This window comes from Colletes latitarsis, chromosome 11 (genome assembly GCF_051014445.1).
Source record: "Colletes latitarsis isolate SP2378_abdomen chromosome 11, iyColLati1, whole genome shotgun sequence".
Taxonomy (NCBI): domain Eukaryota; kingdom Metazoa; phylum Arthropoda; class Insecta; order Hymenoptera; family Colletidae; genus Colletes; species Colletes latitarsis.
Genome location: NC_135144.1, coordinates 16,586,858 through 16,601,787, shown reverse-complemented (window position 1 = coordinate 16,601,787; position 14,930 = coordinate 16,586,858). Strand labels below are relative to the sequence as shown.

Here is a 14,930-nt window from a genome sequence, read left to right as displayed (position 1 = left end):
ATAAGCGTGAGAGACTTTCTGTCTCCCCTCCTTTTTCCGGAAGGGGGAGAGGGGCGAGGGAAGGGAGAAAACTCGACTCGGAGCCAAGTCGATAAGCCGTGAAAACTAACTTCCCGATCTTCATCCTTCTCCGCGGAGAAAACTAACTCTGTCCAAGAGAATCTTCTCTGGCCTGGCAACCGAGCGTAATCTCGCAATCTTCCGCAGTCTGATTTCGCTGTTGGACAGAAGCTGAGGGACGGTCGATCGCGTCGTTCAAGAGACACCGAACCAAGAATTAGAATTTATCTGTTGCGGTGCAAATTAGTCGCAGGCCAGGTCGAAAATTGTTTCATTGCCATGTTTTATGAGAGAACAGTTTCAGCGAGGAATTTATTTATATTAAACGAATAAAAACGTACAAGATGGTCCGTGCAAACTGTTTCAGGTCATAAAACTGTTATTAATGCGTTTACGAAAAAATGCAAGAGAGCACTACATCTGTAGGACTTTAGATTTTTCGTGTCTTTTCTTCTGAAAAATATAAATTTGTGTTTTCCTCTGGTATGAAAAAAATCATTGCATTCGACTATAGTATGTATTTTCCTTTGTCATTGTGTAAGGGTAAGGTGCATAACTGGACTAATAATCACAAGTTTTGTATAAATCATTGTTTATTACTAAGGGTATGACAGAATACTAAGAAATAACTTATTTTGATCACAGAAGTTAATATCTTTGCGCCACGTCCAATACTTGGCAGTGTTTAATACGTTATTTATTTTTGATATTTTGTCCAGATCTTCTTTGCTTGTAAAATTGCACTAATTCCCTTCCGTATACCTTCTGTTAATTTTCTGCAATAATCTGGAAATATTTGTTGCCACTGTTCTTGAATTTTGCTTGAATTCCTGTACGTCGTAGAATTTACGAAAATATTAGCGGTCGATATAAAATGTTTATTTTGTAAGTGTACATATTGGTCCCGTTTGAAATGGGTTCGAATTACAAGCCTCTTTTTCCAATATCCTGTATATAATTATTTTTTGGGAAATTTTTCTCGTCCCTTGTAGAGTTCGCTGATCGAACGACGCTCAACACAGATGTTCAAACAATTTCCTATTCGGTTTCGCGCACGGTCGACGACGAATACCGATTGGATCGTGGAGAAAAGCTGCTGACACCAAGCAGTGGGGGTCGTAGGATTGAATTTGCACCGAGGATGTTGGATTTGATTAATCGAAAACGGCACCTAGCCCCGTTCGTAAACAGTCCTAATTGCAAGGCAATCTAGGAACAGCGCGTCTCTCCGGGACGTGATGATTTTCCGTAGAATGAATTTCAGACTAGGGAAGAGGTGGCGAGACGCGTTGTTAACTGCATTTCGTACGGAATCGATCGGTTCGTTTGCAAAGATAATTGATGATTCGATAATTGATGAAATTTAACGGTCTAGTTGAAAAATGTGCCTCTTCGTCCTCTTTCGCGTTCTCTGATTAGCAGAGTTCGGTTCTCGCTGTGTCGCTGTGTCAAAGCAATCTCGTTTCGATCGTTGATCGCGCCGAGCACACTTACGAGATCAACGTCGATCGACGGTTCGGGTTAATTCACGCTGAAATACGCTTCAAGGGAATAGTCTCGTCTAGACGATCGCTATCGAGACGAACTTTGGGGGCAAAACAAAAATCAATGCAATCCGCATAAAATTTGATTGCAAACGAAAAAATAAAATACAAATGTAAATTAGCGCTCTCGCTTATCGCCCTCGTAATCACGAGTTTACCTTTTCTCTCCTTACCATATTAGCTACAATTATCACGTTATCGGGCTAAACAATCGCTATATACTAACAAGTAAAGAGAAACTAGAACTGAAACGCTGGAAATATATTACAGTACTGTCTGCCTGTGCTTTTTCTAAGTTTCTTAAGTTTCTGTTTCTCACTTTCGTAGATTCGTAATTTCGTTCAATTTTATCGAAGAAAATGCATTGCAATTAAATTTAAAAACAAACGGAATTAACTTGATTCGATATCTCGAAGTAGTTTGGACGTTGTCTTCTAGTAAACGGACACAATGGGAGGTAAAATCTATGTTAATAATAGCGTAAAAAATGCGTGGGTTGAAATTATCGTATTAAACTTGCTCGCCACGGCTACCGCTATTCAATTCTATTTATAGAAGGCGTGCATATATATCGACGCAACTTTAACGCTGTGCAATAATTAAAAAATTGATTTTTCGATCCCCTCCCCTCGAATACTTCCTCGATTCGAGAAGGGAGATCGCAACGGAAATTCTTTTCTGGCAAGCTAATGCGCGATTACGTTCAGGAGGAAAGAAGGTGGGACGTTATTAGCATCCGCGGCGATCATAGTTGGCAATGTCGAAGCACGCAATCGCGTTGCTACGTAGCCAGTCTGTATATACAGGGTGTTCGGTCAACCCTGGGAAAAATTTTAAAGGGGGATTCTATAGGCCAAAATAAGACGAAAATCAAGAATATCAATTTCTTGACTGAGGCTTCGTTAGTAAGTTATTAACAATTAAATTTAAAAATTTCAAATCGTTCTGGAAAAATTATGTTTGGTTGCAGGAGACAACTATAAGCATTTCTGGTGAATAGACATATCCCTGAAATCCTACCCACTTTCGAAAAAAAAAATCGGGTAGGTGTTGAAATTTTTCGACAAAATTAAAATTTTTCAAATCGTTTTAAAAAAATTATTTTCTGTTGCAAGAGTCGATCACAATCATTTTTGGTTATTACACATACCCCCAAAATCCTACGCATTTTCGAGAAAAAAATTCCTTACCGAAAATCTAATTTCAGGCCAGAAATCGTTCCCCGAAATTTCATGCGAATCTTTAAAACGTCATAACTTCTGAACGGATTGGACGATTTTAATGTTTAAAAAAGCAAACTACGCGTATTTTGATGGAGAATATGTACAAATCGCAAAAATATTCGAAAAGTTGTTCCTTGACCTCGGAAAATGAGAAAAACCCCATAAAAGTGGTCCAATTTTCAAACAGCCATAACTCCTGCAATAATGAATATATTTCAATGAAACTTTTTTCTGAAGTAGAGCTCATGAGTACCTACAAAAAAGTATTACACAACTTTTCTGTAGGGAGTCAAATAAAATTACTAAAAATCAAAAACGAATTTTTAAGAAAAATCGACAGGGGGTGCCTAAATTTTTCGGCGAAATTGAAAAGTTTCAAATCGTTCTGGAAAAATTATTTTCGGTTGCGGGGGTCAATTACAATCATTTTTGGTCATTACACATACCCTTGAAACCCTACGCAGTATCGAGAAAAAAATTCAATAGCTGCAGAAATTTTTCAGTGAAATTAAAAAATTTTAAATCGTTCTAAAAAAATATTTTTGGCTGTAGGGGTCAATTACAGTCATTTTTGGTGAAGAGTTATATCCCCGAAATCCTACTCATTTCCTAGAAAAAAATTCGAGGTGTGAAATTTTTCGACAAAATTAAAAAATTTCAAATCGTTCTGGAAAAATTATTTTCGGTTGTGGGTGTCAATTACAATAATTTTTTATGAATAGACCTACCCTCGAAATTCTACCCACTTTCTAGAAAAAAATTCAGTACGGTCGGAACTTTAAACGTTAATAACTTTTTAACGAAATCTCCATCAACAAATTAGTATTCTTGATTTTCATCTTATTTTGGCCTCTAGAATCTCCCATTAAAATTTTTCCCAGGAATAGCCGAACACCCTGTATAATATAACTAGATAGATACTTAGCTATCCACCTACCTGGCTGCATTCAATTATCGTCCCGTGTTTCCACGCGTACGCCAACTAACGTAGATGACGTTTACGAGTCCTCTGCAGAGACGAGTAAAATTTCATTCGACCAATGGAAACCAACGTGAAACAATGCACAGCAATTTATCGGTTACGTTTACTCGATCGAGTCGTTGTTCGAGCGCGGTTTCGCTTGCCCAACGCGAAATAGAACTTTACTCTGCATTTGAAATTCTAATTTTCAAATTTTCCATACAATACGCTCCGACCACAAAAACGAAAATATTTTGTTGAAGACCGTATGTCTTTTGACACGATCTCGTTCAAATTGCTAAATAAATTTTGACGAAACTTGAGATTTAAACAAAATCTTCTAAATAAACGTCGAAGAGAATTGAAATTCACGTGAGAAAAGAATTAATCGTTAGTAACTGAAAATTATAAAATGATGTAAATTTTTTTTAAACAGATTGGAATTACGTATGAATAGAAAACTTTATTGTAGCCCTCTGCAGGAAGTCGGGGAACATTGAAACTTTGAGGGTTGGTATATTCGTGACACTCATTGTATTCTATAAATACAACTAGAATACAAACATTTGATATTCTATTCGTTTCGAACAGGGTCACCAGTAACTGTGTCGGCCGTTGTTTCGTCGTTGGCATGACGGTTAACCGCGAAAATTATTTTAGATAGTTCCGCGCAGCTTTCGTCGGTCAACTTTTCAGGCGAGAGTATGGGAAACCGAAACCAATGCGCAAAAATGATTAGAGCGCGAATAGTTGGTCGAAAAGTTCGAAAAGTTACGGACACTGTTAAAAGTTCACGCGAAGTAGACTGGCAATAACGAGTCTGCGATAGGAATCAACGAAAATATCGATTTTGGCGTGCTGCAATTAACCCCTGAACGTGCGATTTAATTGCAAACAAATTTTCAACGTACGCTATCTAATATCGTTTAAAACTGTTCGTACAAAAATTTCACACCTTTTCGAATTTATTTCTCGAAACTAGTTAGAAAAATAATTTTTGTAGATCGATTTGAAAATTTTCAATTTCGCTGAAAAATTTGTCCGCCTTCCTGAATTTTTTTCTCGAAAATACGTGGCTTTCGGGGGTATGTCTATTGACCAAAAATAATTGAAATTGACCCCTGAAATTGAAAATAATTTTTTTAGGACGATTTGAAATTTTTTTTTTTCGCCGAAAAATTTAGGCACCTACCCCCTGTCGATTTTTCTTAAAAATTCGTTTTTGATTTTTAATAACTTTGTTTGACGTCCTACAGAAAAGTTGTCTAATACTTTTTTGTAGGTACCCATGAGCTCTACTTCAGAAAAAAGTTTCATTGAAATATATTCACTATTGTAGGAGTTATGGCTGTTTGAAAATTGGACCATTTCTATGGGGTTTTTCTCATTTTTCGGGGTCAAGGACCAACTTTTCGAATATTTTTGCAATTTGTACATATTCTCCGCCAAAATACGTGTAGTTTGCTTTTTTAAACATTGAAATCGTCCAATCCGTTCAGAAGTTATGACGTTTTAAAGATTCGCATGAAAATTCGGGCAGTCATTTCTGGCTTGAAATTAGATTTTCGGTAAGGAATTTTTTTCTCGAAAATGCGTAGGATTTCGAGGGTATGTGCATTGACCAAAAATGATTGTAATTGACCCCTGCAACTAAAAATAATTTTTCCAAGACGATTCGAAAGTCTTTTTTTTCACCCAAAATTTTCAGCACTTACTCGAATTTTTTTCTCGAAAGTGGGTAGGATTTCGGGGATATGTCTATTCACCAAAAATGCTTATAATTGACTCCTGCAACCAAACATAATTTTTCCAGAACGATTTGAAATTTTTGAATTTAATTGTTAATAACTTACTAACGAAGCCTCAGTCAAGAAATTGATATTCTTGATTTTCGTCTTATTTTGGCCTCTAGAATCCCCCATTAAAATTTTTCCCAGGGCTGGCCGAACGCCCTGTATAAGACTTGATTAATTGTAAAACTTGATATCAAGAACTTATCAGACTCGTCATTGTACAGCAAAGGGTTAATCTTGAAATGTTTGAAGTCTCTTGAATAAAAAGAAATGCAAAACATGAAAATATCAGAAACTGTGTTATGGCGATGGAACGTCGTTTCGTACATTAAAATGACAATCGAAAAAAAAAATTGGATGGAATGAATTAAGTATGCGCATAATAGTGCAATGAAAAGATTGGCTCGAGTATGGCCATCCAGACCAAAATATTCCCTTAAGGGTATTTCCTCCCTTCCTTGCTACCCTGGTCGATGGCTTAGGTACTCAGAGTTCGGTAGCGTTCGATGCAAGTAGCGATGGAATCGAGTCCATCGCAGCGAATCCTTGTTCTAACGAGTTTATTATATTCGTTAAAGAATATAGTATTTTAACGTGAACTCATTTTCGTAACGTGTCAGCACTTTTTTATTGCACTTTGCATTTGTTATGATCGATATTGATGCAACGATCACTCGGTAATTATTTATTGATAAGATATAAATCTCAAAAAGACCAACAGATAGAAATTTATTCGACTAAATTTGTATTCTTTTTGTTGTCAAATATTTAAATCAATAACTGAACTTTTTGTAGTCTTACAAACAGTTTTCTATTTCCATTGTCGATACATATTCGTTTTGATCCAGTAAAGTTTCTATGCAGATAATTGCAGTTATCGTTTGTTTTAACATCGATAATTTTTTAAAAGAACGACATGACTGACGTGATTGTTTGACAACCGTGAAGCAAAATGTTTCGAGCACTTCGCTAAAATATTCTGGGCGGCAGGAGTAATAGGGGCCATTGACGTAACGATTTATCGTACGATGAGTCGCATGTCGAGTTCCAACGATAGTCGTATAGTAGGATACGCGACAAGTAAGGTCGGGTAAATAAAAGAATCGACTTGGCTAGGGGAAGAAGCACGAGGGATGAGAACTCCCACACTACCTAATTCCTACCGTCTCGATCGCTTTTAGCGAAGTATTCGACCAGTCGAAGCGCTCGAAACATTTCACGTTTTCGTAATTTTCTAATTGTTCCACGTCGTCACCTAGTGTATTCAACTTTTCGTTAAAAATATTCCTTACTGTTGGTATTATTCTCATTATTTCATTATTACTACTTTAATACAAGAACTAACGATCGTGTTTAAATAATAACACGTCTGGACTGTGGTGGTTTTCTCAGGATTAATTAAAAAAAAAAAAAAAATAATACGTTTAAAAACAAAGATTCGTTGCGACGTATTCGATCCTATCAGTACTTTCATTGAATCCTGTTAAACTCTCAGCGTCTGAGCTGTTGGTCGAAGCAGTAAGGGGTGGAAGAGTTTCCCTCAATAAGGCAACTGGTGGGAGGTCTTTCGAGTCGATTCTTTCGTTTGTCTGATTTTAAAAGCGTCCGGCGAAGAAGGAGTAACACGAACACAGCCATATGCCCCTCACACGGTACGAATCATTGTCACATTCGCTATACAATTACCGTTCAAAAAATCGCACGAACCATAATCATACAAACTACAGAAAAACGTTTTCCAGATTCTAAAATCGTAATTAATGAGTAAAAAAATAAAATAAAACAACTGTTATGGAACGAGTAAAATAAAAAATCGATTTTCGTTTTATTTTATTTGCTCTTCAGTTTTTGGACTGTCAAAACAAAATGCATTTATTATTTAGAGACAGTTGCCCTAATATGGAATACTTTTTTTTATACGCACGTTTCACTTGCTTGTAGAACTTTTATAAAAACTTAAATATTATAAATTTTTAGGAAATTTTATAATTTACTTTTTTTTTACTGAGGTTCTCATATTCCATATTAAGCTCATAGTGCTCGTAATATGGAATACTATATTTATATTAATATTTGAAGACATAAGCGAGCTAACACAAAGCTGATGCACTTACAAATGACTACTATTTATTTCGAAATTCTTCTACGTCCTGACCGTTTGTGCATTCGTTTCTGTACGTTTTTTAAATAATCTTGATTTTTAAAACTCTTTTTTTTTTTAAATTCCTATATCAAAGCAAAAAACTTTCGGTTTGCTCGACGACGAGCCCCGTCCAAGGATGAAAAACGACTTGTTGAGAACGTCTGGAAGGAAGAGACCAGTCGCAGGAAGAATGCACCGGTGCAGGACGGAGTTTGAAGCGCGAAAAGAAAGGATCGAGAAGACAGTAAGGATGGTCCGACGTGGAAAGAGAAGAAAAATATTCCGCGATCCTTATCTCGCTTAGCTTTCGGCCAATTACGATCTTGAATAATGAATCAAACGTTAACGAGTCTGACAACGGACCTGTTCCGTGCCGCCGTTGAAAAGCCGAACACGGAAGCGACAGAGGAAAGCGAGCGAAGCGGGAACGAAGGAAAAGAATGAAACGGGGGATGGATTTCCGTGCTTTGTTTCGCGGCTAGAACATTTTGCTTTGGGCAAACTCCTGAAAGGGTCTGTCCTCGAATTCGTTCCCTCCCTCTCTCGGTCTCCGTCGACGGGATCGTGCTTATTTATTCACACGTTTCGTTGTTGCACAACCCCTGTTTTCCTACTTGTACGCGCGTATCCGTCCATTCGCGTCGTTCTTACCATTTTACGCGTTCTCCCGTCGTTCCGATCAGGTACGTCGGATCGAACTTGTTCAATGAGAGAAACGGAGTGAGAAACGTGTGTGCCCGCAGTCTGCTGTAATTACAAAATAGTCGACGCGTCTAACTTTCGTACCGTTGTTTCCTGGACCAGTGTTTCTCAAACTTTACCTCTTTATTCGATTCTCCGGTGAAACTGTCCGAAACATTCAAATTACCAGTTGGTATAAAACAATTTTGATAAAATTGTGCTGGAAATTGGAGAAACTTAAATTTGATAAAAGAGGCGGTGAAATGGAATATTTATTTTTCTCTGTGGCTTCACAACGTGAGAAACACTGTCCTAGGGGATACGCGCGGATCGCCTAAAATAACGTTTCTAAATATGGAAAGTGTTCGCATAAATTTTGATTATGTGTTGGAGACACGTGTATAATTTTGAGCAGAAAATTGCTGACAAAGTCTCGTGTTGTAACAGAATTATTTTGCAGGAAATTCTGTTTACTCGTACATTTGGTAATGTTTCGAGGTACTATTCCGAATGTACTTAATTATCTAAATGCATAAAATCAAAAATAATAAAGTATTTTTTTTTAATATTTCATTAATACATCATCACACTGTAAATTGTTATTTCTTGAAAGATGTTACGATGAAATTCTTTTTTACGTTACCATGATTATTCTGTATAAAGTTTCCATAAATTAAAATGCGTAATTCTGGTGTATTTGAGTAAAAGCCTGTTTGAATCTTAGTCTCGAAAAGATTCGAAACATTCGGGACTATGAAGCTTCGAATCGCTCCGAATATTATTCGAAGGCAGAAGTTCTTGAAAGTCTTGGAAAGTCTTGAAAGTCTTGATGGGTCTTGAAAGCCTTGATGAGTCTTGAATAGCTTGGTTGAGCGCTGCACGTAGCTAGGCGCTCGATTCTGAAACGTTGCTCCTAGCGATTACCCACAACAGCTATTCTTTCGCTGAAGCGATCCGTTCTTCTACCGATTGTTCGCATTGTTTCGCGAACCAACGACATCACAATTCATTCTGACGCGAACAATGTATTTTCTGGTACATCCTGTATTTCTAGACGGGTCGTCGCTGCGTTCCAAGTTTCAGACTTTGTGCCTCAATGAGGATTAACCAAGACAAATGATACTTTATCGACTCTTCATATTTCTTTATAATGTCAGTAAGAAATCGCTTTATCGTCTATTTTCAGTTTTAAACCAGTCTGAGACACTTTCAGTTTTTTACGATAAACGAGAAATTGACATGCAATTTTTTATCTTAACGGTGCACGTGTTTTTATTTTTATTTTCTATTTCAAATATCGGCAACGATGCTCGTTTCATCGACAACGATTAAATTCATCTCAGTAAGAAGCATGCCTTGGAAAAAATTAATTTCGTAAAAAATCTCACGTAAATTAAAGAAATATAAGTTTATCATTAAACTATTATTACGCGTAGCGAAGAATGTTTTAGATAGTTGAATATGTTTTTAAATTTAAGCAACTGCAATTTCTTGTCAGTCAAACGCCGATTCGATAAGAAACATTTTTTTGTTAGATCGTCGAAAGGGGCTGAAAAATCGTGGGGACTAGTTCGTGTCTCACCCTGTATACGATTCTCGATGGAAAAGGAACCGTAATCGGTGGGCATTCGGGACAAAACGCGCGTTTTTTTCCACTCGTCTCGATGACGAAAGTCGACGGTCGCGTTTCCGCGGTAATTAACAATCGCGATTACGTCTCGGCCGACCAAAGACCGCATTGCGTCAGTACGCGCAGGGTGGTTTGTCGGTGCCGCCTCGCAACTTTCCTCGTCGAGACACCCCCCTCGTCCTTGCTTTCCGTCTCCACCACCACCACACTCGTTCTCCTCCCGCCATCTGCTACCCCTTCTAGCTTCCCCTGACCTCTGCGAATTCTCGATTCTCTGCCCCTTCTGGCACCTTCTAGTCGAGGCAGGCAATCTTCCTCCCTCTATTCGCCTTTCCTCGACTTGCACGTTGCGTTCTCCACCGTCGCCATCGCCACCGCCACTACCGATCGGACCAGAAACTCCCACCGAAACACTAAATACCGGCGTTACACCGATATTTCGACCGGGGATTGAAAACAGTTACAGTATCGATAGTTATAGGGGTTGAAAACAGTTCTAGTGTCGATGATGTTATATCTGTTATGGATGCATCGATTTTAGAACTGTTTCAATTTGAAGCAGTTATAGTTTGAACCTTTTCAAACCCTGATTTGCACCACTTGTTTGGAAATGGTGTAACTCTTTTGTTCTGACCATTCCCATTGGTTTGCAAATCTTGATAAAGCGTAAAATTCATTCTATAAATAGTTTTCTTTACTATTCACTTGACTAATATCTCTTTTCAACAGTGACGAATACAATTATTTAAAATACCATGATTTAATGTTAATATTATCGTGAAGGTAATTTTTTTGATTCGTCACTATTAACTATTCGTTGAATGCTATTCTTAAAAAGTTACGAGTTACGTTCGACGTTCGAGTTAATTGCTCCTTTTGTTTCCGATGGATTGCAGATGTAATTAAACAGGCGCGAGACTTAACACAATTGATCGATACCGACAGACTAGTCACCGTGCAATCGTGAAATCATTTAAAGACATTTTTCAGGACAATATTAATCAAAATGTAATTGGAATCGTCAGTCTATCGTCAATTGCATCTTTCTACTGGATCGACCGATTAAAATTGTAATTGATTAACGCTGTTTCAGCTTCGATACACGAGTATCAATTTCAAACGGAAAGAACCACAGGCGTACGACAAGTTGCACGTTAATTGTTGCCCGTAATTATCATGGTTTCTGCCACGGTTAGAGCGATAAATGCGACGTGTCCGATGTTGTGCAACTTGTCGTGCAGGGCGGTCATGTCGAGTGGTTGATGCTGCCATAAAACCAGTCGCACTGCGGGTTTAATGTACGACAGTTTGAAACCGTATGTGGTCGTGCAGCGCCCAAACCTTAACGCTCCCCATTCTTCTCATCGAGTTTCTAATCGACCTTGCCCTGCGGTGCAATACCCTTGTCGATAAGATTTCGATATTATCGATATATATCGACAGCACGGGGCCTCTAGATCGTTAGCCACGCGTCACGCGAAAGCGTATCGAGGATGCAGATAATCGTAGGGAAAAATCGCGCGATTCGAGCGGTTCGATTAACGACGTTACCTGATTTTTACGCGTAATCACTATAGAATCGAACGATACGTTTGTTCCAGAGGTGACGATGTGCAACGATCGATCGAGCTGCTGGACAAAGTGCTCTCAGAGTACGACGAGCACGAAACAGAGGGTGAGGGCGGCGTCGGCGAAGTCGACGGTGGCGGCGGCGTCGGCGTCGGCGTCGGCGGTGGCGGCGGTGGCGGCGGCGGCGGTGGAGGAGGCAGGGGCGGCGGAGACGTCGGGGATTGTGGAAGCAGCACGGAACCGAGTATTGGTCTCACGCCCGACGACGAGAGTCCGTCCTTAGGTATTTTTTTGGCCCTCCTCCCACCTTTCTTTTTCTCCTAGTCCCGCTTTATTCCTTTCCCCGGCGTTCGCTCTTTTGCTTTTTCACTTTAGCGTCTCGCTCTGGCGCGCGTGCCGCGTAATCGTCGCTCGCGGTCCGCGCGGCTGTTGATTCGCCCCGAAAGGTGCCAAAAACTCGGAACGAACCGTGCACGAAGATTCGTTCCTCGATCCTATCGAGCGATCCCTTTAAAAATGAACATTCGAGGCGTATTTCTTCCAGGGAACCGGCCCACAGAGCGCCACGGAAAAGCATCGTTCCCCGACGTTGCTTTTATCTGCCGTTTCACCGTCGAAACGCAAACAACGACACCGTGTTTGACCCATTTGCGCGTAATTATTTCGCTAATTGGCCTTCTATTTTTCGTAACGCGGCGGGCCAGTTTGCTCGAGGTACCAAGGTAAGGACCTCGCGAAATGGAGCACTTTGCCAGAGCTCACGCTCGAGAATCACGCTCGGTTCAACGCGAAACCACCCGACGTTTTTATTGTTAACTCGTTTCACCGGCAGAGATCGAGAGAGACAATAGCAATCGAAAGATTTGTTGGTCGCAACAGGGAACTCATAGACAACGATGAAATACGATTCAAAATATAAGCGACACGCTGTGAAATGATAACAATATAAACGAAAGAAATTTATGTTTTTTTCTAAAATTCGAACGTACAAGATTAGATCGTTTACGCAGCAACAGTAATTTCTGGTGAACTTTGCCGGTGCATGATATAGAATTATTTTGGTTACGGAAAAAAAATTTATTTTACCAGTTTCTTGCGATCAATTTGAAATTACTCGATCAAAGGATTAGTCTTAAGGATCAAGGTAATTTTTTCTTCCGTGTCTGCGTGTTCCAGTCGACGAAGGGAACCATGGATCGCGTACGATCGGTGTTCTCGCTAAAGGTAATTAAAGCTTTAGCCAATTAAAGTGCGCGGAGTTGCCCGTGGGCGTGACGCGATTCGTTCACTTTGTCTCCCATTACTATGTATGACTAGTGTCGTCCACAGGTTGGGTCCCTTCGTCAACTTTGTCCTAGTCCCCGCGCGATATTGTGTTTGTAGGGCGCGCAATGGCTGAAACTTTAACAATCTGTTGCTAGAAAACCGATTATTTGCATCGCGCAGTTCCTTTTGAACTTGGAATCCTTTTATCGAGTGGAATATGCACGAGTACTAATAAAAATTCGCGCTGATATTAATGGTGAAAATGAATTTTCCAACGGGCTTCCTAACAAATTTCTGATGATCGATTCATCTCTAAACGTGGCATAAATATTCTTTTCGCGTTCCGTATACCAGTTAAATACGATTCTATTTATTCTACGATATATCACTAATTTGCTACAATATTATACAGAATTTGGTTGTTATGTAAATTTGTGGTCTCGACTTTTTATCGAGAAAAAGAACCGAGATGCGTGTCGAGAAGGGAAAAGAATAGTGTTGGCCACTTGCCCGTAGGTCGTAAGAATCCGTGCGTCCCGTTGTAAATTAGCAACCATTTAGCGAGAAGATATATTTACAACGATAATTATGCTCGGTAAACGTACTAATTAGGATTTAGCAACGATTGTGCTTGTTAAATTCAAACAGAGGAAGATAAAGTATGGGACGAAGATGGTTGCATTCTGGTCTGACTCGAAGAAAATAAGAAACAAAGTTTGTCGCTATTTCACGACAATTAAAAGGGAATTCCCATTAGGGATAGTTATTTCAGAGCATTAGAAACTATAACGTTTTGTATTTAACTTTTCTCCGATATCTTTAATTTTTACATTATATTTTCAGAAAAGAATTTTTTTCTAGAAAATGGGTAGGATTTTGAGGGTATGTGTAATGACCAAAAATGATTGTGATTGACCCCCGCAACCATAAATAATTTTTTCAGAACGATTTGAAATTTTTTTTTTTTTTTTTGTTAGTCACCTAATTAAATTTTCGGTAAGGAATTTTTTTCTCGAAAACGCGTAGAATTTTGGGGGTATGTGTAATGACCAAAAATGATTGTAATTGACCCCCGCAACCGAGAATAATTTTTTTAGAACGATTTGAAAAATTTTTTTTCGCCGAAAAATTTGAGCACCGAACCGATTTTTTTTCTCGAAACTGAATAGGATTTCGGGGGTATGTCTGTTGACCAAAAATGCTTGTAATTGACCCCCGCAACCAAACATAATTTTTCCAAAACGATTCGAAAATCTTTTTTTTCACCCAAAACTTTCAGCACATAGTCGAATTTTTTTCTGGAAAGTGGGTAGGATTTCGGGGGTATGTCTATTCACCAAAAATGCTTGCAATTGACCCCTGCAACTAAAAATAATTTTTTTAAAACGATTTGAAATTTTTTTTTTTCGTCGAAAAATTTAAGCACCCTACCCCCTTCGATTTTCCTTAAAAATTCGTTTTTGATTTTTAATAATTTCGCTTGACGTCCTACAGAAAAGTTGTTTAATACTTTTTTGTAGGTACCCATGAGCTCTACTTCAAAAAAAAGTTTCATTGAAATATATTCACAATTGTGGGAATTATGGCTGTTTGAAAATTGGACCATTTTTATGGGGTTTTTCTCATTTTGCGGGGTCAAGGATCAACTTTTCGAATATTTTTGCGATTTGTGCATATTCTCCATCAAAATACGCGTAGTTTGCTTTTTTAAACATTAAAATCGTTCAATCCGTTCAGAAGTTATGACGTTTTAAAGATTTACATGAAATTTCGGGGAACGATTTCTGGCCTGAAATTAGATTTTCGGTAAGGAATTTTTTTCTCGAAAATGCGTAGGATTTTGGGGGTATGTGTAATGACCAAAAATGATTGCGATCGACTCTTGCAACCGAAAATAATTTTTTTAAAACGATTTGAAAAATTTTAATTTTGTCGAAAAATTTTAATACCTAACCGATTTTTTTTCTCGAAAGTGGGTAGGATTTCAGGGATATGTCTATTCACCAAAAATGCTTATAGTTGACTCCTGCAACCAAACATAATTTTTCCAGAACGATTTG

The 14,930-nt window shown here is 38.5% G+C and overlaps 1 protein-coding gene across 4 annotated transcripts in view; it reads left to right on the top strand.

Annotated features, from left to right (window-relative positions):
* LOC143347605 (uncharacterized) overlaps positions 1-14,930 on the top strand; it is a 124,381-nt gene that overhangs the window by 54,758 nt on the left and 54,693 nt on the right. For all 4 annotated transcript variants that reach the window (XR_013080641.1, XR_013080640.1, XM_076776936.1 and 1 more), the window contains exon 4: positions 11,637-11,887. Coding sequence is in view for 2 of the 4 variants with exons in the window: in XM_076776936.1 (XP_076633051.1) it covers positions 11,637-11,887 (251 nt within the window). In the remaining 2 variants the exon portion in view is untranslated. The remainder of the gene's footprint in view (positions 1-11,636; positions 11,888-14,930) is intronic.